Raw genomic sequence first — 27,118 nt, 5'->3', positions numbered from 1 at the left:
GGCACGCTGATCATTTAACTTTTTCTGATATTCAAACAAATTCCTTGACTTTAATACTGTTCAACTCAGATAAACAAATTATACCTTAAAATGTAGGTACACTTGTCCTCTTTCAGCTGATGTAACTACTAAAGAGCTCACATTTACAGAATTCCAGCTATGAGCCTTGAAGTGAGGAAAAACCTTTCAATTTCTCTCACTAACTCCAATGGAAATTTGGTCTGACGCCAGAGACAGGTTCAACTGTGTTCAACTCGCATTTTTTTCACTCCATTGAAATAAAAACTACATTGCTGCGTTCCTCCAAGCCTTCTGCTTCTTACGGTCTTCAAATTATTTTCCTCGCTCTTCCAGTTTTCTCACAGGAGGTCATAGTATCCAAAAAAGCTATTTCTGCAGGTTATACAGGGAGAGAGCTCGTTAAGCAGCAGTTGATTACAAACATTGCTGTCACTGATGACATCACTCTTCCACTCCCTGCTGTATATTACACTGAAGCCATTTTAATTATTACCCACTTGATTTCTGCTAAATTTTCACTAGATTCAGCTTTTTGAGCATGTTCAACTAATCCCATTCAACTTAAAAAGCATTCTCGCAGCTGTTTCGCAGGAACAGCTTTTTTTCTAGATACATTCTGCTTTTGCATGACCTTTATTATGTCCTCACCTCTGTTGGTTGGTGCATTATAGTTCAAATATTGTGGAGCCACATTGTGCAGCGTTTTTTTGGTGGTGCGTGAAAGTCCATTCTGTCTGGTTGAAGAAGAAAGCTGGTTCTTTTTTTTTTTTTTTGCTTCACGTTCCCACCTCCTATTTTTGTGCTTGTCTGTAGCTACTCACACCATCTTCACAGTTCTCATATTCTTTGAGCACCTCTATTTTTGCACTGCTTTCAGCTAATGCAGTCTCCAGCTCAAGTTCTTCCCTTGCAACTTTAAGTCTGGTCATTTCAAGCTCAAGCTGCTGCCTTTTCTTCTGTGCAGCCACACGTTCATGCAGGGCTGTATGTTCAGCTTCTTGTTTAATGCGTGTTGATGAGACTCAAGTTGTGGATGACGTGGAGCTAACTTGAGATCCACATGGTGCGTGCCCCGCATCACTGACTTCAACCTGAGAAACACTGTCATTTGGTTCAACGGTATCTTGGGGGTCACCATCCTCATCCTTCTCTTTTTGCAGTACAGATTCATGTACATTTGCAATCCCGTTTTTATTTATTTATTTTTTTTAAGTTTCTTTCATAAAATGTGATGGATGCCATTTTGGGTTCAAACCATTTTTCCTGGTCATATATATTTTCATCATCAGCCAAAAGACTTCATTGTTGAGGCGACTAAACTCCTGTAGATTAAGTGCAAAACCATTTTCCATCACTTCTTTCACTCTTTGTAAATTTTGAGCATCACTCTTCATTGTCTCCAAATCCCTTATTTTACTTATCAGAGATCTTAAGTTGTGTTTCCTCAGTGCTATGTGCCATTGTAATTTCTCCTGTAGTGCTCAGCTTGTATGACCTTCCCTGTTCCATTGCATCCATTGCTTAGCTCCTGTTCATTAGCCATCTTATATTGCAGAGTGAAGGCTCAAGTAGTGTGCAAAAGTTTAAAAGCACTTTTCTTAATAAAACGAGTGCAATACAACTTTTCAAAATAATGCCAAATTCCACATTGTTTGACTCAAGGCTTGCATCACAGTTTTTATTTGCATTCGTCCTTGAATTTCAGGTCGGGCTCCGTAATTATCCACTTTACGTCTGCTCATCTTAATGCACTTGGATATTATAAGGATCTGACAGTACCTTGTCCTGGAGAATATTTCAAACAATAGTCTGTTTCTGCTTCAGCATCCTTAGGGGAGCTCTCCTTCTTTCCTTCCATGCAGCAGGCCCAGCTCCCACATGCATACACAGTGCTGCTCCACTTGTTAAGCTAATCAAGCTAGTCTTCTGACAAAATGTGGTGGCACTCCTTTAGTTCTTCTTTACTGTACCACTTCTTGAGTCAGTCAAAAAAAAACAAAAAACACTTTTTTCCACACGAGCGACGAGACATGACAACTACCTTTGTCTTTTAAAATGTTTATATATATAAAAAAAAAAAGCAAATTACAAGGTCTGACGCACGGTCAAAAGACTGTTGCTTCCACCACGTTCTGACTCGAAACCTAAGGTACACAGTCAATTAGCCTACCATAGTTAATGCTATGATGCCACATCATAGAAATTAGAGCATAGAATTTTTTTTTAACCTTTTACACATTACTAATTGTGTATTTTAAACTAACATACTCTAAGCCTATAGAATTACAATGAAATTATCATTAATATTTAACTGTTTTTAACTTAAATTATTATTGCTTAACTGGCACTTGCGCTGTTTTTTCCACTTTTTTTTTTAATTTAAAAGACAATTTTAAGGATAGGATATAAAATGTATTAAAACTTTCATTATAGAAAACATCACTGTTAAAATATATATATATATATATATATATATATATATATTCTTCTGAAAAAGTCTTTCGAAAAAGAGATGTCTTCAAAAACCAAGAAAAAAAAAGTCTAGTTACCTTGTATTCAAGACGTTCTCTTTGAAACAAGCATTCCAACAGAGTGGGAACTTAAGTCTACAAACACTTACATTAACTTTTAGAAAGAGGTATGTTGACGAAAGGTAATTATATCAGTATCAAATTTACTGCATTCAGCCATCAGTCTAATTAAGAGAAGAGACTCCTCACCTGTTTGAAACTGTGTCTGTACTCTTTACAGGCTGTTTCCACGGTGAACTTGATACTGAAGATGTTACAGAGTTTAGCACCATACCCGTTCCTTCCGCCTAAACACAAACAAATAGACATTAGTTAGCAATATGTTGATGAAGATTTTCAGTCATCCAGGTCATGGTAATTTTAAGAACTTGGATAATGGCAATAATTCTTCTTGGATATTGGAGGTGTTTCACCTTTCATCCAAAAGGCTTCTTCTTCTAAACTAGATGGTGGGGAGTATCAGCTTATAAGCAAAGAGGGTCATTACAGTCACTGAACCCCCTGATCAATATATATGTGTGTCATTTGAATAATTACCTATGCACCTAAATTGTGAAGGAAATGGCAGATGAGTCAGTAAAGTCCAGTCAGTGGATTTGGCTTAGAAGAAGCAATAGTAGCTGGGGACCCAGTAGGCAGAGCACTTAGGGTAAACAGACTCTTGGAGAAAGCAAGGAAGAAATCCAGGATATATTTTAAGTTGAGGGTGTGGCCCATGTGAGCCTTTTGAAACCAGGAGGCCATTTTAGGTGAGTTGGCCTGTATAGCCTTGTTTTTGCTGGCATTTTTAGTGATTGTAGGACTGTTTAGTTGAGTTTATCTGCTGAATCTTCTAGTGCGCCTTGTCCTGCCTCCACCTCTGGCACCCTCTATACTATATACTATTACCCCCTACCCGAACCAGGGTTTGTATCCCCACCTTGCTATGACTGGTGTGCAGTTGGTGAGAGGCTGCGGTAGCTTGTAGTTGTGGAAGAAAAGGTGGTTGTTTTGGTGTGAGGAGCAGTGATGGCTGGCATTAGGGGAGTGACTCTGGGATGCCAGTGATCACTCAGTTGGGTTACATGGCACTGTAAAGAATCGGATTAATGGCTAAATTACAATAAGACTGAGTTATTAAGTTCATGTATACACCTTAGTTTGACTAAAAATTGGACCGGACTGGGTTACTATCAACCGAGATAACTCGAGATAACTCGGTTGATAGTCACACGAAACGTGCTTGTAGACGGTGAAGCACGTAGTAAATTGGACTTTGCGTTCTGCGCATGCTCAAGACTTTTTACCCAGGTCATGATCCGAAAGTCAAAGGAGACGATATTATTGTTGTTGTCGTCACCACCGCCATCGTCATGTAGAAACAAACAAAGCGATGGAGAATGAGCTGGCTCTCCTATGTTGTACCATGCACTTGTGGAGCAACGCCACTCAGTTTGTGTTTGGGTGTTTTGTCCTTTGGGTGAACCGGTCTCCATCTGAGGGTGTTCTTGAGATTGAAGTGCACTGGAATGTCATGTTTGGAGAAGATCCTTCTAAGTTTCTCTAAGACTCTTGCCACATATAGAATTACAGTTTGCGGCTGTTCTTAGCTTCTTCAACAGTGCGGTTTAGTCCAATTGTCTTTGACTGAGTTGCCAAAATCTAAATCCACCAGAAATCTGTAAAATCCACCGGACTGAATTGCTAAATTTTACAGGACTGTACTGGTACCTTGCTTTTTAACCTGGAGTTAATCACCTAACCTGTGAGCATTGGACAGGCCATCTGCTCCAGCTTGGTAAATGCCAACCTGGAGCCGGTGCGGTCTCCCTCGGGACATAAATTGGAACTCAATACCCAGTCTCTCTCCAATAAATCTTGCCTAATACGCAATCACATTCTGGACAAAAAGATTGACTTTATTGGACTAACATAGACATGGTAACCTGACGTGTACACCATTCTGAATAAGACCCATCTATCGGGATATACTTATTTGGCGAAGGCCTGCAGCTCAGGTCGTGGTGAAGGTCGGGCAATAATTCACCATAATAGCCTTGAGCTGTCCACTATCTCTCTACCCAAACTCTCCTCACATGGACGCCTATCACTTTGATGTAAGCATCCACTCCCTTTGTCAATTGTCCTCACTTACTGACCACCAAAACCAAACTCAATCTTCATTACAGAAATATATGAGCATGACATGTCACTATGTACCACATCAGCTAATGTCATAATACTTGGAGATGTCAAGATCCATGATGACTCTCCCTCCTGTCACTCTGCAGAATTCATACAGCTCCTTGACTCTCACAATCTCAAGCAGCATGTTGATGTTCCCACACACACTAGGGAGCATGTCCTTGACCTGGTCATCATGGACAGTTCCCCTATGTCCAGGTGGGACTGCATTATACATTATACATGTGTCTGTATACATGGGTGTGTCTGATCATAAAACGCCATTGCATTGCATTGCAGGGATCATACATCAAGCCAAAATGACAAATATAGTTCAGAAATTTGGAAAGAAAACAAACAAACAAAAAAACTACTTCAAAAGCCCGACCACTGACTAAAAATCTCTGCACTGTTCCTCACCTTTTCTCGACATCCAAATCTGTTGATTAGGCAAGGCAAGTTTATTTGTAGAGCACAATTCAACAACAAGGTGATTCAAAGTGCTTTACAGAGACATTAAAACAGTAGAAATAAAAAGCATAATTTAAAATTCAAACCAAAAAAAGAGGCTTGTAGAGGGATTTCTACACACTCGTCTACTGGGATGACGTCATCGACGTGCGCTGCTGCAACACAGCTTACTTACTCCGTGCTCTGTGACAGTCGGCTAACTCCACACGTAGTTTGCTACTGATAGTTTTGTGCAACATGGCAGGATATTTATCAGATTTTGACGACATGGATGACAACTTTGAATACGATGGACGTCCTTACCGGAGTGAATGAGCTGTGCTGCAGCAGTGGGTGTCGATGAAATCATCCCAGTAAACATAAACGGTAAAAAAAAATTCATTGTGCTTTACCATAATACTGGTAACCATTACGGGCTGCACGGTGGTGTGGTGGTTAGCACCGTCACCTCACAGCAAGAGGGTTCCAGGTTCGATCCCTGCCTGGGGCCTTTCTGTGTGGAGTTTGCATGTTCTCCCTGTGTATGCGTGGGTTCTCTCCGGGTACTCCATCCAAAAACATGCATGTCAGGTTAATTGGTGACTCCAAATTGTCCGTAGTGAGTGTGAGCGTGCATGGTTGTTTGTCTCTATGTGGCCCTGTGACGTACAACCTGTCCAGGGTGTACCCTGCCTTTCGCCCGATGACTGCTGGGCTCCAGCTCACCCGCTACCCGATTAACGGACTGTCGGTATAGAAAATGGATGGATGGTAACCATTACATGATGTACCATTCACAAAGTGTAGGGCAGTTCTTTACTGTCTGGTGATGCACAGCGCTCTCCCTGACGTCCCTGATGTTGGAGGCAATCTTTCTCAACCTGAATCAACTTTCATCAGACAACAGCACTGTGTCCCATTGTCTCTCGTCCACCGTAAATGCTCCCTGGCCCATGCAAGACGATGACACCTTTGCCTGGTATGGTGGTCAGGTACCCCTTGCAGGTCGTCTAGAACGCAGACCACGCTGATGTAAATGGTTTCGAATGGTCTGACATGACACTTGGGTGCCTCTTATCTCCCTTAAATGTGCCTGGAGCTGAGTGGCATTCATCATCTGATTCCACAAGGCACTGTTCACAATGAAGCAGTTATCAGTGAGGGATGTGTCCAAATGACGATCACTTCTATACCTTTCTGTGGCTGTTCCAGTCTCTCTGTATCTATGTTGCAACCTGTTGGTGACACTCTAAGCTCAGTGGCCACATCCGTCTAAGAACATCCTGTTTGAAGCCTCGCAATGGTGGGGTACTGTTGATCATTTGTAAGGTGTCTTCTTGGTCTCATGATGTCAAAATGTGAACTGCATGATGAGAAGGACTGTTTTTGCCCATTTCTAATTGAACCAGGAAATGTATTGGCCGATTCATGGATCAAACACCTGTTGTGAATTTTGCCGTTAAGCTCCTTGTTAGAGAACAGCAATTTGTGCAAAAAGTACTGAAACATTGAACAGTTGGACGCGTGAATTCAAACGTTTATAGAAGATCACATTACCTGTATTCACCTGTAAAGGTTATAATGCATTATAGGTTCATCCTGAAATTTCTCCCAAAAGCCGAATATCCCAAACTTTTTGTGACTTTTACTAACACTAGTTTTTAGTGATGATGTGAAATAAGGATCTGAATTTAAGTGTATAAAGAAATGCTGTTTGCCTTGGTTCAGCCAAATGTAGCACAAATGTAGACAGTGGTTCATAATGCAAATGTGCAGTACTCCAAATGTACTGCAAAAGAAATCCAAGAATTTTTTAAGGCAAAGAGGAGAAATATTCTGTGATGGCTGCATCAACCACGTGATCTAAACCATATAAAGCCACTTTTTTCTGGAGGCAAAGCTAAACTCAGAGACCCACCAAAAAAAATAAAAAAAAAATAAAACACAATAGAAGACAGCGATGAAGGCAGCTGAATTATGTCAAAAGGTAATTATTGTTTTAATTTATCCATATTTAACATGCCCATAGAGAGGATTCTACAGATTAAAGTGATGTAAATCTTAATTCATTTCCCAAATTTTGTTGAGAATAGTCATCAATAAATAATAATTAAAAAAAAAGTCATTCTGGGTTCTAAATGTATAGGACCCATTTCATAAAAAGCAGCATATGTCGCCTTGTAAGATAACTGTTCTCACCAGTAACCTTCTTCTCCTCGTCATCATAGTTGCTGGATGTGAGCAGATGGCCAAATATGAGAGCTGGAACATACATCTTCTCGTCCTTATGTTCTACCACAGGAATTCCTTTACCATTGTTCCAGATGGAAATTGTGTTAGATTCACTGGGGGCAAAAAATAACATAACAGAGTTACAAAGGCTAAATAAACAGCCTGTTTAGATTCACTGTTCACCTCTGACATTCCACCTGTTCATTTGTCCCTGTAGTTACCAAAGAATTACTTAATTAGCGGTGCATTTTCATAGGCTTAAGTTCGCAAGTGAAACACTGCCTGTTACGCAGCTCTAAAGGCTTTAAATGGTAAATGGGTTGTCCTTAAACAGTACTTTATTATACTTGTTGACCACTCAAAGTCACAGGCCACATTCACTCACACACACACACGCACACTTAAGCTAGATTTATACTCTTCCAAAACGTTGACGATGTCGACGTGGCGTCTTCATTGAGCATTCAAATTTCTGCGTCTAGGGAACACGTTGCTCTGCAATTCACCATGCCGGTAGGGGGGTGTGGCTTTTTCTTCCGGTCACAGTTAACAACAGTAAACAATGGCAACCGAGGTGGAGCAGATGTATTTGCAGTAGGAGCTCATCAATATTGAAGAACAAATACTTAAATTGCAAATGTTGAAGCCAGGCGACTGAGAAGACGTTCGCGGGGGTGGTCTGTATGACTGGCCGAGGCTGGGAACGGGTGAATTTACAACACTGGTTGTGAATTCACTGGTGTGAATTTACACAGCCCTTACAGCCCACGTCTACGCGACATGTAGTTAGAATCTTTTGGAAGTGCACGTCAGACTACGGTGGAGGGGTCAACATCGTAGTTTATGCTTTAATGTCATTTCGACTCGACATGACGTTAAGGCATAAACTACGACTTACAGTACATCTTATTCTACACAATGTTACAGGCGACACAGCACTTCTTTCTCAATCACACGTCGACGCATCGAAAGTAACAAGGGGTTTAGCGTCTTGCCTACTCTGACATTTGGTCCAGAGAAGCCGGGAACTGAACAGCCAACCTTCTGATTGGCAGAAAACTGATCTTCCTCATGAGATACAGACATTCCCTTTTTAAACAAGTTATCCCTTTATCAAAATAAGAGTTTTTCTGTAAATGGAAATTTATAAATTCTGGATGACCTGCAGAAATTTAATTTTGTTATTTGCACTGCTAAAATATCATGTTTGGAAAACGATTTTCAACATGTGAAGACAATTTAACAAAACAAGCTCATAATCTGTGTTAAAATGCAATTAATGATTAAAAAAAATCTATTACATCTATATGAGCCTTCAAACCCCGATATAAAATGTGGTTTCTTGTGTAGTGCCCCAAAAGACGTGTGTTTGGTTGGCTCAGCATCAAACAGTCTGAGGGAGCTATATGACAGGAGCATTAACAACTCTAAAAAAAAAACCACATGAGGCATAAACTAAATTTCATTAAAAAAACAAACAAAAAAAAGTGCTTATACCATTTAATTGTATAACTTGGAATCATGCTGAAAATGTGCTTCATTTATTGCATGAATTCACGTTACCCTAGTCATACTGCATGAGGACATAGAACTGAAAGCTGAATATACACAAGGTCAATTCTCAGCCAAACCATCACTATCACTATTTAGTGACAGACAACAAAATAATAGGAGAGAGACAGTATTTAGCTTCAACAAGAGTTTTTTTTTTCTTCTTTTAATAACTATATATCAGGGCTGGGCAATATGGGAAAAAGTCATATCACAATATATTTTTTCATATACGAGTCGATAGATATCTCATAATATAAAACAAATCACTATTTTGTGAATTTTAAATGGTCCCCATTACTCTTAATTGAAATTTGAAGATATAATAAGATTAATTTATAATCTTTTACAAAACAATAAGCTACTGCATTTATAATATCACGTTGTCATACGGCATGGCGCTAGATAAAGCACTCTATAGACTCTATGGTCTTCTGTTGTTGCTGCACAGGCGTTGTTATTGGGGGAAGATTAACACTTGTTCCGGGTTGTGTTTGTAAAAGTTAGCATTCTCTCTGTGCTCAAACGGGTGGTGCTGTTTCAGGTGATTAGCGGTACTCCCTGTCTTTGTCGGAAGATGTGCTCGATATAATTTGCAGTGCACACTACTCCGTTTCGTGTCAGACTTAAAAAAAATAAAAAATACCTCCACACCAACGAACTTTTCGGGCCCTTCTTATCAACAATGTCATCAACAATGTCACTGGACGGCCATGGTTCAGTGGTTAGAGAGGGTCGTGCAATAACCGGAAGGTTGGCGGTTGAATTCTCACTCTTGCCACTCAAAAAGATTGAAATTGACAGTCAGTCCACCTCCTTGTCACGGCCGAGGTGCCCAAGAGCAAGGCACTGTACCACCATGCTTCCAGGGCGCTGTGAATAGCTGCCTACCTCTCCAGTGTATGGAATCTGTCTCTATGAGTGTGTGAGCCTGTGCATGTGTGTGTCAACAGGTGCCAACCTGGATGGGTTAAAAGCGGAGGACAAATTTTGTGTGTATGCATGTATGCATGACAATAAATCTAATCTTTATCTTAATCCCTTACGCCTTGGGCTGTGTCTTCCGTCGTTTCTTCCGAGGGAGTACTCATTTTCTTTTTTTTATAAGTCTGCAGTAGCACAAACAAACACGCCACGACTAGCTGCTTACATGGTTCTATTCCAGCCACGTGATTGGTTCAGCGCGGCGCAACTCTGTCAACGTTGTCATTGGCTATTCGTATTGTCTGTCAAAAGATGGACGAATGGAATCTATCAAAAAGTATATAGACAATGTTTCATATCTAAAGTTATTCCTCGAAAGCTATCGGTATCGTCTTATCTTATCTTATAACTATATATTAATCAGTATTTTGACAGGAATTCACTCTTTTTGGTGATTACTCATGACTGTACTCACGGGTCAATGGTGACTTTTATGGCAGTCATGTTCTTGTCCCTTTGTTTGTTGTCTGCTGCATTGACTATCAAGAAAAAAACAGAAAAACACAAAGTTAGACACAAAGAGGTATCCAACCAATATTTTCAATAATAGAATTAGCTAATGGTAATCTTTTAACAATAAATTAATAAATATTTTCTTCCACCAAATTGCTTAAGTCTATCATTCAGAAAACATCAAAATAAGTGCTATCAGAACTCAAGGTGATACAGTCAAATATCACTCCACAGAAGAAAACCAGGCACCAGCCCAGCTCTTTTACATCACTGTAGTCAGGTGACAAAACAGGATATTCACAAAATTCCTGCCATCACAGTTATCATGAGCTATGTGCATTTTTACAAGCACTAGCCCCTTGTTTAAAACAGTTCAAAACAATCAAATGTGCCTGTCTGACTTGCTCCCACACTGGGAGAAAAAAATAAAAAAATAAAATCACTGTGTATGCACACCAAGTTGTGCAAAAAATATTGATCCTGCCAACAAAAGAGCAAAGTTTTCTCCAGTATCTCTGTCAGTGTCCAGAATTGTAGTAATCACGAGTAATGTAATAATAACAACTAAACTGTTTTTTTGTCATTCACTAGTGATGTGTTTTTAAATGAAAAATTAGGTCCAGTTGCTCTTTTTACAAAAGTTGTGGGAATGTGGGGATGTGGGAATTGAAATTTTCAGTTAATGGGTTATTGAGAAAATAAGTGTAATTCTCTCTTATAATAATTCACTAAGATTTAACAATCAACAAGTAAAAGGAGATGCTACTGTACAATTTCTCGTTACCAAAATCTCTGAAAAAATATCTGTTTGACAAGGTCTACTTGTACTCATGACAGATGTCATCTTGAAATCCACTAAGATGAAAAATTAAAGAGTTTGTTATGTTTAATACCCTAACATATTGAGGTGAAAAGACATCTAATGTTGAATTTGCATTTTGTCAATTATTTTTTTGGGGGGTAACTACTAATGATCTGCGAATATCAAGAATGAAAAGGATAATCATTAGGCTCAAAGAAAAAACAATACCAGCACTGGATCAGTGTAAATGTCAGCTTTCAACTTTGTTTAACTTGTGAATTGTCTTTAAAACTGTTAATGTTCTCACAAGCCATTTCCTGCATGTTTTTCATTTGAATTAACAGTGTCTGAGCAGATACATCTAAAACATGCAAGACAGTGACACTTAAGGACTGGAGATGAAGAACACTCACGCATAGAAGTTAGAACAGGAATCAACAATTCTTAATTTGTTATCTGTGAGCTGGTTGGCTTCTTGTTCAGGTGTTTGCAATAATCCTGCGTCTATAATGAGGAACACCATGTGCTGTGTACTACACTAAGAGGAATGCTGTTTTTGTTGCTACAAAATGTAGTTTGTATTAACTTAGACAGATAATCATGTTTTCAGAATTTCCACTATAAAATAACCATCTGAAAATAAAAGCCCTCTTACCTTGGAACTACAGTTGCCCCCATAAGCTATGGACCCTTTTTCTCCAAGTTGAGTAGCAGTATAAAGGGTCTACATCTATAGTTTTCTCATGTTATAAAATTATAAATATAGCTATCCTCAATATACAAACAATCTACCCCACTTTCTTTAACTCGATGTCTAAAAAGTATCCAGATGGCTTTTGAAAATGAGCCCAACAGTAAAACTGAGACTAAGAAACTGTGTCATAAATCATTAAACACACAGAAAGGCATACTGCATAGACAGCAAAGTAATCATCACCAAGAGTTTTGAGTGGCATCATTTAAAAGTTGATTAATCAAGTTCACTTTAGTAACACAGACATCATTAAGCACTGCATTACTTCTTCATTTAATTGAGCCATGAAAATAATGAATCAAGTATTTTTTATATTCTATTCTATTTCTAGAAATAACAAACAGCCACACTGCTGTATTAACCTTTTATTCAAAAAGGAAAAGCTGACTGACCACTTTAGAGGGGGAAATAAATAGGATTTCAGCTCTGACTGTAATCTGCCACAAACACTAAAATGGTTTATCAGTCAACATTAAATTTGTCAGAAATGTCTGCTTTCAGGCATGCTCAGAGAGGGAAACCAATGTCCACAACTAGTCATACATCAGCCCTGTTGGGCCTGATCAAGAGCAGATTAAGTTAAGAAAACTGACAAGTGAAAATAAACCCAAAAACTTAGAAAGACTTTTCTAACTGTGCACAAACTGTAAGATAAACAGTTCAGATTCACTCACCAAGAATTTCATCAAAGATTTTGTACAATCCAGGAACATATGTGATTTCCCTCTGGTTCATTCCTATGTCTTCATCAAAGACCCACATTGGCTGAAAAAATTAAGAAACAAAATCATTAAATGTACAGCATTGTAAGGTGCAGGTAATAAACAATTATTTTTGAGAACATGGGGCTGAACTTGTAGACACTTATTAGTAGGGATGGGAATCGAGAACCTCCCAGTAGTTCGATTCCGTGGAATCGTTAATCTGCCTGCCTGTTCATAGGTTCTGCTAACATGTGACACATTTGCGCGATGACGTCATGTGCACGTATCTTCGTATTTTGGCTCAGTATTTTTCCAACATGGCGTCGAGGCAGAAGCGCTCCAAAGTTTGCTTATATTTCACCAAAAAGGACAATACTAGGGCCAGTTGCAACAGGTGCAGAGCTTTGATCACATCAAAGGGGGGAAATATCTCCAACATGCTGAAACGTTTGACCACACAGCATGCAATTACTTTGCACAAATATAAAGTCTTTAACACGCTACTAAGCGATGGAGGCAAATCTCGAGGGGGGAGCTTATGGCACAGCGTCTTCTGTCTCAAAAGTCCCAGATAATGCAGGGCTCTCAAGTCTCGCGTATTGAGCGTGACAGTCACTTTTCGGTCTTTTCTGACACACCCCCACCACACATTGTATTTCTCACACTGAAAAAAAAATTATAATATAAATTTCTCTGGTGCGCAGCTATCGCTATGGAAACGGCAGGAAACAAGCACTCCATCGGTGCATGAATGGTTAGAAAGCACGTAGTTATGTACAGACTTAAGACGTGCTGTATGAGTGTGTGTGAATGGGTGAGTGTGGCATGTAAGTAATGTGGCATGTAGTGTTAGAAGCACTTTGAGTGGTCAGTTAGACTAGAAAAGCACTATACAAGTACAGTCCATTTACCATCTACAGTATTTACCATTTATTTGCTGAACTTTTGCACTGTGATTTTTCTCAGCTGCTTCTCAAATAAACCATAATGAAACACTAAAGCACCGCCACTCATCTCCTGGCCATTCCTCTCCTGCCATCAGTCGGCACCAACTAAAAGATTACTACTGTTACCTCCAGACCTAGATTTGAACATTAGTACACTTTTTTTGGAGAGAAATTCTGGAAGTCTATGCTTGAGTCAGCAAAAGAAGGCAGTTAATCACCAACTCACCTGAGTGACAGGCTCCACTGAGCCGATGTATGTGTCTGGACGGAGAAGGATGTGCTCTAGTGGGGTCTTCTTCTGGTACACTCGCTCCACAGATAATTTGGAACCTGCCTTGTCTTTCTTGGCCCCTTCCATCTTTCCAATTTCACCTCTGCCATTCGCAGCCTCCTGTTTAGAAATATTGTTTTTTGTGTTTATAGATCAAGTATCCTTCATCTTGGAAAAAACATTCTTGTCATTTGTGGGATTTTGAGAGCTTTGGACATTCACAAGTTGTGTTAAACATTTCACATTCAAGACAAAAAGAATACTTTTTTCTTTGGGGGGGGGGGGGTGTATGCCTCTGTATTTACCAAATTATTTTTTCATTTTTTATGTGATGTTATTGTAAATAAAACTGCAATAATATCAGTTTTTTCTAACTTGGCTGTCTAGTAGGAATTGTAAGCATGTAGGTCCAGCAAAATTGACACAAAGCAAAATTGACACAAGGCAGAGCAAAATAACATGAATTCAAAGCCAGTCTTTGTACCTTAGAGCCAGGCACAAGATAACGTATGTTTTACTGTTTTAACCTTGGCACTTTATGATAGTTGATAATGATCTGTGACACATAATTTGTGATCTTATGGATTAGTAATGCATTCTTATTTAACATTCATATCATTCATATCTGTGTAACTTGTTTGTAAATGTTCTGCAACAGTCAGTTTCTATGTGTAGTTGTGTTGGAACTGTGCTGCTGCTGTCTGGGCTAGTATTCTTACAAACAAGATTTTTAATGCCAACTAGATTTTTAAATGTGCTTCCCCAAACTACGATCGAGTATTAGGTCCACATTTAAAAAAAAAAAAAAAAATCAAGAATAAATAACGAGAATAAAGTCGGGGGAAATAGCAAGCGGTGGATACATCAGCAGGCCATTTGCCATATTTAATAACGACTTTATTCTCTTAATTTATTCTCACCATATTTAATAAAGACTTTATTCTCGAAATGTATTTATCTATTTTAATGTGGCCCTAATATACTCCGTCGTACCAAAGAGACAAAGACACACAGTATTGCCACAAATGTAACAGCAGTCAATAGCGTATGGGTATTGTACCTCTGCTTACACAAAATATGTGACAACAGATGCACAAAAGATACGTTTACTCACCTTTAACTGCAGGATTTCCCATAGTTAATTATTTGATTTGGTGTTTTTGTTACAGTCACCTTGTTTTGAAGTATGTGAGCTATAATTAGTAAAAGTACATGTATCAAATATTACCCAGCACAAAAACGGCACAATATCTAGTATATAAACTAACTAATACCGTAATAAACTGCACACGCTAATGAGACCATAAAGTTCAACGAGGTCTGACTCTGGGGCTGCCTATTGTCAAGGTGAGTAAGTGGCAGTCTTTGTTAAACTTACCGATGGTGTGAACTGTCTGTCCCTACACCAAAGTGAATTCCTAGTACTTACAGAGAATGGATATACGAATGCAGATGTAAATGATTCACTATCAGCACGTGTAAACGCAGTGGACAGTCAAACCAAAACAGAAGGTTCCATTAATATTCCCCCGCCCCCAAGGCAACTTTCAGTTGATCTAGTTGCAACGACGTCGCTCCCTACCGTAATTTACCGGTGTACACTATGAACCCTTTGAGCCTCAATAACGTTCAAATTGTAGCTACCACAGCCCTCATAAGATACTCCTCCCTTATCTGACATTACCAGCCTGGTAAATACGGGAGGTCCCGAACAGGAGCAACGGCCTATGGAGACCGATCAAATTTTTAAACGGACTCAACAGCCGAGAGGAGAATAAACAGATAGTTCCTTGGAGATTTAAACAGTTTAAAGCTGCAAGCGCCCCAGCGCACTGTCCATGGGTTGAAAAGATTATTAAGCATAAAAACATAGAATAATACCGTTTGAGAATATAAGTTAATAGGTGATTGATTGTACAATAAACTAACTTACCATCCAAGCCAGACCCCCACTCCCTGCGGCGCCGTTAGACATCTTTCTTTTGTGATCCTTAATTTATTATACAGCTCGCGAAATGTTATCAGTTCCAGTTAAATTAAGTCTGTCGACATTACAACTGACTCACTTACTGAATGGCACCAAAACCAATTTATTCTCCATGCTTTCTTCGTTTGCTTTAAAAATTATCCTTGGAATGAATCAAACAAGCAAAGGAGGGGAGTGTATCGCAGCTATTGTTAAAATCGACAAGCGGTGGAAGAGTAGGCCTAAACTTACAACAAAGATGCTAACCGGGCTGCGTTCTAAAAAATAAATACTGTACAAAAACAAACGCATTGAATAGGTTTACAATTGCTTGTGAAAGCGTCACATAACAAAATATTTGTTTAACTGAAACACTATGAAAAGCGGTAAATTAAATACTTTTCATTTAGAAATAAAAACGTATATTAGCTAGCAGCAGAACCTAATGTCCGGCTCCGCCATCTGCAAGATATACGGCGAATCGTCTCTCAGATAAAGCGACCAATAAGATGCCGGCTGGCGGCAAGGTATTGGTAGTTCGACCAATGGGAAAAGTCCAATTTAAAAGACCCATGCTCCTATTTAACCGCAAGATGGCGGCAAAAATGCAACCAGTCTTCATCCAAAATTCCTCACACTTTTGAGCAGTCTTCTGAACAAGTTTCATCAAGCGGTGAAATGAGATACTAACATCGCAAAAAGCCTTACACTAAACTTGAAAGCCAGACTGAGAAATACCTTTCTAGAACAACATGTTTTCTAATATTCATACCAGCGTTTACTCTCATACCAACACCTCCAGAAAATGTATTTATAATTAACAACATCTGACTAGTCATGAAAAGATGTAAAGCATTACTACATAATACTCTCCTAAAATATGAGTTTATAACAAGCAGGAGATCTGGAGCAGCCTGAGGTGACAACAGTATCAACCCTACTTTGTGGTACGCGTTTCCTCCTATCACAAATTACAGTTAAATACATATTGAAGGAAAATATTACAAGAAGTCTACAGGTTAAATTTAAAGCATGGATTAACTGTCCCCCAGCCAAATTCAAAAATTAAAAATGCATGACAAGTAAAAAAGTAATGTCTTTATTCATCTATTATTACATCAAACAAGTTAACACACTGAAGGACTTATTTTTAAATATTGCACCAATTTCTCAACGTACTCTGCACCAATTAGAATCCCCAGTCTACAATTATGAACTTATCAAGACAACCAACAGTGAACAGGAATTAAGGGTTCTTTTTTTATTTTTTTTATGTAAATATATGTATAAGTTATGTATCGTGTAGATAGATGATGATTTCAAATGAAGTCTCTTCTGGCTCTTTCAAACTCTGTCGGAAGAGCTGGGAGTGCTGCCATGAGGTGTCCCCTTCTCCTCCACTGAGTTCTGCTGCAACAATGAGCTCTGAAGAGCCAGACAGACTGGGGAAGGACCGCATCTTCCCATCTGAGGGTTCAAAAGCATGGGAGAAAATTACCAGGAAGGATCAAGTCATACATACATACATTTAGAGTATTTTTTAATGACGTAAAATATGTCACTATACCTCCAGAAAACTCAATAATAAACTGGCCTGACTGCAAGTGCCAAAAGACTTCCCCAGTGTGGAACGTCTTACAGCTGGCCATGATAGAGACAGACTCTATCTTCATTCCTGCTGGAAGAAAGTCAAACTTCCAGCTGATCCTTCCAATAGAAGAGCCTTCTGTTCGTGCTATGTACACCTAAAGAAAGAAAGAGAAAAGAAAAGAAAGAAATAAAAAAAGTGAGATGGGAAATTTTTTTTTTTTTTTTTTTTATAAACACAATTGCACACATAATAGTTGCCCAATAATTGTGCACATATAGATATTCTCTTAAAGGGGAACTTTTTAAACCTAGACCTCATTTCTGGCATGAAATACGTTCATCTACTCACCGAGAGCAGTTTGAATGTCATCATCCTTCGGAAGATATTTAGATTCCTCGAGATTCATTTAATGGAGTGAATGGGGGCATAGATGATGCAGCCTCTAAATAAGGCATTATCTGTCTTTATTTCACTAATACTTTAAGACGAATGAATGAATGGAGACGTACTTATAGAGGAATCGACGCCCGCCGCTGCAGCACAGCTCATTCACTCCAGTACGGATGTCCATCGTACTCAAAGTTGTCGTCCACATCATCAAAATCTGATAAATATCCTGCCATGTTGCACAAAACTATCAGTAGCAAACTACGTGTGAAGTTAGAGGACTGTCACAGAGCACGGACTAAATAAGCTGTGCTGCAGCAGCGTGCGTCGATGACGTCATCCCAGTAGACGAGTGTGTAGAAAGCCTTCTATAAGCCCCCGATAGCCGCCAATAACAACAACACAGCAGCTATGAGCTAACAGTGCAATAGTACGCATTCATTCAGTCATTCGTCTTCAAGTATTGGTGAAATAAAGACAGATAATGCCTTATTTAGAGGCTGTATTGTCAATGCCCTTATCTCTCCCATTATATGGATATACGCGGATCTCGAGTAATCTAAATATTTTCCGAAGGACGCCAGCTCTCACCAAACTGTTCTCGGTGAGTAGATAAATGTATTTCATGCCAGAAATAAGGTCTAGGTTTGAAAATACCGGAGTTCCCCTTTAAGATAGCCAAAACTGCACTTTCAGTGTCTTGAATATTCATGTTTGAGGTTTATTAACATTTTTGGATTGACCGAGAGCACTGTCCATACATACAATACATATAATTCTCAAAAATATGACTTGCCTAATAATTGTGCACACAGTGCAGATCTTTAATAGCGATGGAAATAAACTTAAATTAACTTTTGCTTTTAAAGTAATCCATATTACTGCAGAGGATTTAAATATTTTTCTGTGTTTTGGCTAATAAATATATTGTAAAAATGCATAATGAAAACATTGGTAAAAAGTAGAGAAATAAAAAAATTTTAAAAACCATCAGGAAACTACAGCATTTCTATTCCAAGAATAATACACCCACCATCTGCCAGTCACTCTCCACCTTTCTGAAGACTGACTCCTTCGTCCACACACACTGATCCCAACGCAGGATAATTTCAGAGCTGCTGGACACCCGACAATACTGGTCCTTAGCGGCACTGTAACGTACGTGTAGCACCCTGTCGTTCTTTTCTTTCTCAGTAGGCCTAAACACAAAAGCCTGAAAAAAGTTTAAAAAGTTAGTAAACCCAATAGTAATCTGTGTGATATCTGACACAGTTGTGATGACAAATTCATTCAGTACAAGGCTTCATGTAAAATCATTCTAGCATTTTATCATGCTTTGCCAAAACAAGGCAGTCCAAAACTTGAGCCGGTTCGAAGGCTCAGTTTTGTCCAATGAAAATATGGACAATGTGCAAGCTGCTACCAGGTTACAGTATAGGTCACTGTCCCACTCATTCCATGTACATATAAAGTGTACTAATATAAAATTATAAAAATCTAATTATTCAAGAAATTTTAACCATATATGATTTCTGTCTGTAATTGTTCTTGTTCGACGCTGTAAAATGGTATATGTCATTATGACTAATATCATGACTTGCACACAGTGGAAATTTAAGTTTTTTTAATAATCTTTTAAATTAAGATTATTGATTTTGTAAGTTCATGGTAAAGTTGAAGCTAGCAGGCTAAAAAACACAATCAATGTTGAATAATAAAATAATGCTAGTAGTCGCGGATCATTTCATTTTAATGGATGAAAAGTGCCCAAAAGCTGTTCACAACCATACACATTACAGCAGCAGGGCTTTGAAGAGTTCAAGGAATGCATGTCCACACTCAGGCACACATCTCCTGCCACCCTTGTTACTACAACATAGACTCTGGCGGCAAATATTTTAAAAGATATTTTTAATCTCATATTTACAGATTGGTACCTAATCATGTTGTCTCTCTCAGTTTATTTGATCTCCCATCCTGGTAGATCATTTTTAGAACCTACTGAACATACAGTATAGTTTTCATTTCCAAAAGGAAAGCTGTAAGAACAGTTTATTTCAAGAGTTACTGTGCAATGATCCCACAGGATAAGCCACTGTTGGGAGCTCACTCGTTTTAGTAAACTGAATAAAGAGTCTGGAGTTCAGTCTTTTTTATATTCCTTCCCAAAAGATGCTAGAAATTCCCTTGCACAATGGAATGCACCTTATTTCACCAGAACAAGATGACAATGTCCATTTTCATATTTAGGCCTCATTTATGCACAATGGGAGGAGAGTAGTGATGTCCCATCCATCTTTATTTCAAACTAAGCATTTTGCCTGTGTTCCCCAGTTACACCAGATGAAATTTTAGAAGCTATCTCTGTATTCAAGATGACCAGAAAATGGAATCAACACATACTGATGCAAACATGAAGGACTGTGGGTTTTGGTTACCCAAAAAAAAAAAAAAAAAAAGACAATCATTGTCAGAGGATCCTGTTGGGAAGTCTTCTATTGAAATATCTACTTAAGCAAATGCGTGTATTAGATAATGTAATGTACTGTACCTGTGTGGATGTCTCCATATCAGCCGCTTTGGTTTCACCCCTTGCCATTCGCCAGGCCAGAGAGCCAGAGTTACGACCCCCCAGTTCTCCTGGTTTTGGTTTTTTGGGGGAAATGAACTCCACCACCTCGACAAGCAGCCTCTCTGTCAGCTCCTTCATCCTGTCTGGACTCAGAGACTGCTGTCTCTTCAGTGTTAGAGCAGAAGAAGGTTTTACATAACTGCACCACAACAATTATTCCAATATGCAGGGTTAAAAGGGGCTTACAGAGGCGTTGAGTCCATTAATGGTGTGCAGCAACCAAGCCTCCTGAACTCTGGTTCTTCTTGACAAAACCTCTGGATGTTTGCAGGAATATCTCCACGTCACATCAACCACCTGCAGCACAAACATATATTTATCTTGTTGTACTTGAGAGGGCTCTTAGAGACTCTAACCATTACATTTAGATGTATAATTAAACAGTTTTGAATCTAAACCTATAAACTAATGCCCAATTTGTCGTTGCAAATGAGAATTGGTTCTCAACCAACTTACCTACTTTAATAAAAGGCTTAATAAATAAAATGAAATAATTCTTAATCATGAAACAGTCCTTTTGAGGAACTGTCAAACAGATGTGTATTCATGACAAAGAATTGTCCACAATAGAATGATACGAAATTGAAACAGGAACTAAGACAAACATTTCACATTAAGTATACAATGAAATACTCGAATTGTCTGTTCACTAATGGATAATACATGTAAAAACAACAGTAGCAGAACCTTTGTTCACAGTTGTTTTAACACAAAGCAGAAAATGGAATAACAAAAATAAAAAATAAAAAGTTAAATAATATTGATAACAGTGCTGATGTTCACAAGTGATAACAGCAGTACAAGCCATAACAATACTGTCCATTAGTCTGACCTGGTCCTTAGAGAAACCCAAAACATAGGCCAGTTTCTTTCCCCAGCCAACCTCATACAGCAGTGGTTTATCACAGACATTCTCACATGAGTCACAGTGCAGCCAACGATGCTGAGACACAGAATAAATCTCAGTCCAGACATGGTCTGAAACAAACAACACATAAAACAGGACATCCTTTTCACACTGTCCTTCATATGCAGAATACAGAAAGTTCTGATTAAAGATCAAATTGAAGTGACCTGTTCCTCATATGATAAACTTTATGAAAACACTATGAAACATACATTTGGACTTCCTGCTTACTTAAAAATATATACACATCATAAAAACTGGGATTCAAATGAGAAAGGTGCTCGATCTAAACATGTTATAGAGCAGAGTGAACAGTGAACAGTTTACCTAGTTATTGCCAACAATGAAATGTTTGTAGCAGGAGCTTCATTCATGAACTTACCTGTGCTGTCCCAGATGTACCTGGCCTCGAGGCTGAGAGCTCTGCAGCACAAGGTAAAACAGTTGGCCCACTCTCCACAACGCCCCCTCCTGGTTTCCAGTAACTTTTCAGGATTGTTGTACCTAATATTGGCAAAAAGTAATAACAAACAGACATACACACAAAAATTACAAAGAAACTAGAACAGCCACCTTGTGCTTAATTTCCTCTGGGCAGCAATAAGATTATAGGTATGATGTTTCATACAGTTTATTACAGGCTTTATTTATTTTTTTGTTAAAAGGTCCTTAAGTCTTTGACAGGTATGTAATGATGAATAGGAGAATTACCTGAAACTACAAGCTTGGTGATTCTGTTTGTGTAAAAATCCAAAGCATTTTGAATTTGTCCACCTGAAAATATTTTTTTTTTTTTATATACGGAATCAGTTTAAAAGAACAATCTAATCTTCACAGCTGAGTTATTCTATATCCCAGGGGCTGGAAATATGGTTGTGCAAACTTTAAGACTCCTTGAAAAATATGAAATAACAGTGGTATAACAATATCTCATTTTCTCTTGAAGCATATTAATGTGCTGAATTAAGAAAATTGTTAAAGCTCTCCGTTTGGCATTTTTTCAACTCTGCACACCAGCTTGCACATGAAAAGCATCTTTGCACAGTGTGACGTTCGATTTACAAGCCTCCATATCCTTGTTGGTCTCAGTGGAGACTGAATGGGTCTGCGAGGTATGCCATTTTAAAATGTCATAAGTCAGTTTCTCTTATTTTTTTTCAAAAATGTTTTTATTTTCTGCAATTACGTAAAACACAACTACTTGTCAACACAATTTAAAAAAATAAATAAATAAATTGAAAAAACAGGATTTGATGCGTTTTTCTTCATCACTGAGACTTTTGATAAGTAAATGTCTTCTTTTTAAGAAGTTTTACTATGCAGTTAAAAACCTTGCAATAAGGTTCTACTTCACTGGTGGAAATGATAATCTTTAGATGGGAGGACTAGATGTTTTGTTTTCTCAGGCATAGCTTCTTTGCTTAGTCTCCCTGCAACCTTAATCAATCCACTTTCCAGAATGGGGTCCAGTTTGTGAAAGTTGCTGTCTTGACATTGCTGACCTCACATTTGATTATGCAGCCAATTCATTATGGAACCTTTACATTAATTCCCTGCCTCTCTTCCTCTATAGCTCTTTCCCCTGCTTTCTTAAGTTTCTTCTTTCCTTAATCAATTTCTCCATTTCTTTTTTCTCCTCACCTACTTAATATTAATGACTAATCTTTATTGACTGCCTCACATTCTTTGTTGCTATTTGCCCTAGGCTACTTATCTCTAGCTTTCTGCTCCAGATTTCTCTCTCTAACTGGCCTATTCACCTCAGTATCAGCTGCATACCTTCTTAGAACCTCCTCCTCCGTAGCTGTACTATTGACTGTGGTTTTGTACCTGCCGCTGGACTTCATCTGACTGACTTCTTAGAAAGTACTGATCGATGCAGCCACACTGCCGTTCTTTTACCACACATCTCTGATGTTACTTTCTGCCAGCCACAAGGACAAACCTGGAGTTTATTTCCCTCTGGCCTACCACTTTTATTTTCTCCGGCTACGCTCTCTTTGCTATAAGAACTATTCTGCCCAATTCTAGCCCTTGAGAATAGGTCCATGCCCTTATTCTTCACTGCTACCATGGATTACTAGCCCATGGCAGCACCTTTGGGGTCTTTACCTCCTGTCAGCTGTCTTTCCAATCTGTCACATGGTCTTTCCCTTGTTGTCAGCTGCCCTATTCAAATAAAATGCATAATTGGCATAACTTCTTTTCTAACCTAATCCTTATTCTAATCTTACAATTTGTACTAAAGGCATTCAAAGTACAAAGGATGAGCAACAATGTCATACACAAAAATGCACACACCTGGGGAATCTTGTGGAGAGCTGGCAGCTCTGACAGTAGTGATTCTCCACTTGCTGAGCTCCCCAGCAGAGGTCATCTGCACTAGGACTCAGGGAGCTTCCGTGCTGGGTTAAACCTCCGCACTGAAAGCAGGGCAAACAGTCCACCCAGGAGAAGAAATCCTGTTTGAACCACCTGAGTAACTCCAGCACCAGGAAGTCTTCTATTCCAAGTTTACATTCTACAGACATGACAATAGAGTTAGCCCCAGTAAATCTCAATTGAAGAGGTAAGCAGGGTATGACCTGCATACCTGCTTAGAAACTGATTCCTCTGAATGAGTAGTAGAACTTCACCTGGGTCAGCCTCTTTTGCTTCCTTTAGATTGTGATGAGCAGCAGAGGACAGTTCCTGGTGAGGGATGATGCTTCTTGCTTTCAGCTGCAGATCAGCTTTTTCATACTGCATCACATGTTGGAAGTTGGACTGAAGGGTCACAAAGAAACTCATGCTGCTCTCCTGACACAAAAATTAAAAAAAAAAAAAAAAAATTTAGAAGATGTCACTTCAGACAACATATGTTCTTCAGCGAGTTAAGGGAACATACGAAACTATCATGTACATTTTATATTTTGCTTCTACACTTTTAGACTTATCCTCCCACCGATATCTAAAAAGCCTAGAATATTTCCATTTCTCTGCCTCTGTTGTGTCAAGTTCTGACACAAAAAGTAGAACAAGACAGCATATTAACTATATTGCCAAAAGTATTCATTCACCTGCCTTTACACACATTCCATTCTTAATCAATAGGGTTTAATATGACGTTGGCCCACCCTTTGCAATTATAACAGCTTCAACTCTTCTGGGCAAGCTTTCCACAAGGTTTAGGAGTATGTTTATGGGAATTTTTGACCGTTTATCTAGAAGTGCATTTGTGAGGTCAGACAATGACAATGATGTTGGACGAGAAGGCCTGGCTCGTAGTTCCCCCCGTAGCTTGTAGTCTAATTCATCCCAAAGGTGTTCTATCGGGTTGAGGTCAGGACTCTGTGCAAGCCAGTCATGTTCTTCCACACCAAACTCGCTCATCCATGTGTTCATGGACCTTGCTTTGTGCACTGGTGCGCAGTCATGTTGGAACAGGAAGTGGGCATCCCCAAACTGTTCCCACAAAGTTGGGAGCATTAAAATTGTCCAAAATCTCTTGGTATACTGAAGCATTCACAGTTCCTGAAAAACAACCCCCCCCCCCCCCCCCCCTCCATCAAACTTTGCACTTAGCACAATGCAGTCAGACAAGTACCGTTCTCCTGGCAACCCACCAAACCCAGACTCGTCCATCAGACTGCCAGATGGAGAAGCGTGATTCATCACTCCAGAGAACGCGTCTCCACTGCTTAAGAGTCAAGTGGCGGTGTGATTTACACCACTGCATCCGACACGTTGCATTGCACTTGGTGATGTATGGCTTGGATGCAGCCGCTCAGCCATGGAAACCCATTCCATGAAGCTCTTCTGTTCACTGTTCTTGAGCTAATCTGAAGGCCACATGAAGTTTGGAGGTCTGTAGCGATTGACTCAGCAGAAAGTTGGCAACCTCTGTGCACTATGCGCCTCAGCATCCGCTGAACCTGCTCTGTCATTTTACGTGGCCTATCACTTTGTCGCTAATACCACTGACAGTTGACTGTGGAATATTTAGTTGCAATGAAATTTCACGACTGGACAGGTGGCATCCTATCATGGTACCACACTGGAATTCATGGAGTTCCTAGGAGCGACCCATTCTTTCATAAATGTTTGTAGAAGCAGTCTGCATGACTAGGTGCTTGAATATATACACCTGTGGCCATGATTGGAACACCTGAATTTAATCATTTGGATGGGTGAGTGAATACTTTTGGCAATATAGTGTATCAGGAAAATATTTGAATCCTTCTTGCAGCTTACCAAAAAAAATTGCATGAATCAGTTTAATCTTCTGCTTTGAGTTGTTTATTATTTTAACTAAAACAAGTTAATATTTACTGGGATCTGTACAGTCATCTGTGACTGTAGCTTGTTTATAGACAGGGGGCTGACTTTTTGAATTCTTTACTACAAAATACAGTAGCTGATTACCCTGTGAACCACTATGAGGACAATCAAGTAATTTCAGTTTGATGGTTGCTCATATGTATTGGAACCAAAAAGAAATGGAAGACGAGACTAGTAGGATGGAGGAGGAGACAAGATAGACAATAGCATGTCAGGAAAGACGATATACATGGTCTTTACCTCTTGATTGATCAATGAAAAGATCTTTACCAGTGATGAAGGCTGTTGTGTCAAGGACACGACTGAAGCAAAGGTCTCTGGTGCTGAGGCAGCAGGCTGAGCAGCTGGTTGAACAGGACATCCATCCCGCAGCCTCTGATCCCTCTCTGCTGCAATAGATTCCCTGATGAGCCTTAGCTTTTCCACAGATGCAGATTTGGGGAAGACCAGGTGGGTCTCAGCCTGAAAATAGGTGGCTTACTCACAGTTACAAAAATGTCAGAAGACCAAAAAGACTTAAGAATTATGAAGCAAATTATACACATCAAGAGTAGTTATTTTAACCAGCTGCTGTAGCATCTGTAAGTATATTACTTATCAATTACCTCCTCAAATCCCATTTCGAATAGACATTCAACAGCGCCTTTGATGGGCAACAGTTTAGTGGAAAAAGTGGGATTGCCGATACGGATAGATCTGTACTTCTCCTCATTTGGATACCTGTTGGTGGTGACATACAATCACCATATGGTTAAATAAGTTAGTTATCCAGTCATTATTTAATGAATTTAATCCCCTGACGCTAGTATATGGGTAATTTGGTCATACTGCTGTGACGTTATATGGCCACAGTGCCTGCTAGTTTACCATTCAAAAAAAGATTTACTTGGTCACAGAATTTTAAAGTCTCTAATCAAATATGGCGATGCATTTCTCCACAATGTAGGGCATTTTTGCGACATGATTGAGAGGAAGTCGTGAAAAACTATGAAAAATTATACTTAGTCAGTAAAAACGCATGCCGAATTTATCAAAACACCCTGACGACTGATTCTTAAGTTAACGACATTTGACATAAATGCGAACACAAGTGCACGTAATTACACGAAACACTAAGACAATTATCGGTACGTTACAGCTAGGTTAGCTTTAAGGTTGACGACATGTTAGTTACTGTTTAATGTATATGTACAATTTCTACTACAGGTACAACTTAATATTTTAACATTACCTTAGAATATTGTCCGCGTATGTAAGTAAGAATTTTGCAGCGTCTAAGAAGACTTCATTTGGATTCTCACTCAACGATGTGACTGCTGGTGACACAGCCATATTAATGTCTGTTGTTCTAACTGAAAAGCCAGTCAGTCCTCTCACTTTATGCAACGACAGCTAACGCTATTCAGGCTAACGTTGGGGTCCTTAAGAAAGGTGTCTTATTACAGCCTAACT

At 39.0% G+C, this 27,118-nt stretch overlaps 2 protein-coding genes across 6 annotated transcripts in view; both read right to left on the bottom strand.

Annotated features, from left to right (window-relative positions):
• top2b (DNA topoisomerase II beta) overlaps positions 1–16,311 on the bottom strand; it is a 505,727-nt gene extending 489,416 nt beyond the window's left edge. For all 3 annotated transcript variants that reach the window (XM_072370581.1, XM_072370579.1, XM_072370580.1), the window contains exons 1-6: positions 15,797–16,311; positions 13,819–13,983; positions 12,616–12,706; positions 10,348–10,411; positions 7,365–7,510; positions 2,742–2,839 (exon numbers count right to left, since the gene is read on the bottom strand). In XM_072370581.1, the coding sequence (XP_072226682.1) occupies positions 2,742–2,839; positions 7,365–7,510; positions 10,348–10,411; positions 12,616–12,706; positions 13,819–13,983; positions 15,797–15,838 (606 nt within the window). In that variant the 5' untranslated portion in view covers positions 15,839–16,311. The remainder of the gene's footprint in view (positions 1–2,741; positions 2,840–7,364; positions 7,511–10,347; positions 10,412–12,615; positions 12,707–13,818; positions 13,984–15,796) is intronic.
• Positions 16,312–17,104: 793 nt separating this feature from the next.
• ngly1 (N-glycanase 1) lies at positions 17,105–27,077 on the bottom strand. Of its 3 annotated transcripts, none has more exons than XM_072370442.1 (12): positions 26,898–27,077; positions 26,272–26,386; positions 25,907–26,128; positions 23,983–24,142; positions 23,648–23,867; positions 21,729–21,850; positions 21,272–21,417; positions 20,626–20,736; positions 20,359–20,544; positions 18,841–19,020; positions 17,397–17,574; positions 17,105–17,296 (listed from the first exon to the last, which is right to left on the bottom strand). In XM_072370442.1, the coding sequence occupies exons 1-12, from the start codon at positions 26,996–26,998 to the stop codon at positions 17,121–17,123; spliced, it is 1,917 nt and encodes a 638-aa protein (XP_072226543.1). In that variant the 5' UTR covers positions 26,999–27,077; the 3' UTR covers positions 17,105–17,120. The 3 variants fall into 3 exon arrangements, with proteins under 3 accessions (XP_072226543.1, XP_072226544.1, XP_072226545.1); XM_072370443.1 differs by having other exon boundaries at positions 23,983–24,145; positions 25,937–26,128; XM_072370444.1 differs by having other exon boundaries at positions 25,937–26,128.
• Positions 27,078–27,118: the final 41 nt, after the last annotated feature.

This window comes from Leuresthes tenuis, unplaced genomic scaffold, assembly GCF_036924035.1.
Source record: "Leuresthes tenuis unplaced genomic scaffold, fLeuTen1.0.hap1 SCAF_18, whole genome shotgun sequence".
NCBI lineage: Eukaryota > Metazoa > Chordata > Actinopteri > Atheriniformes > Atherinopsidae > Leuresthes > Leuresthes tenuis.
This window is presented reverse-complemented; position numbering and strand designations above follow the sequence as displayed.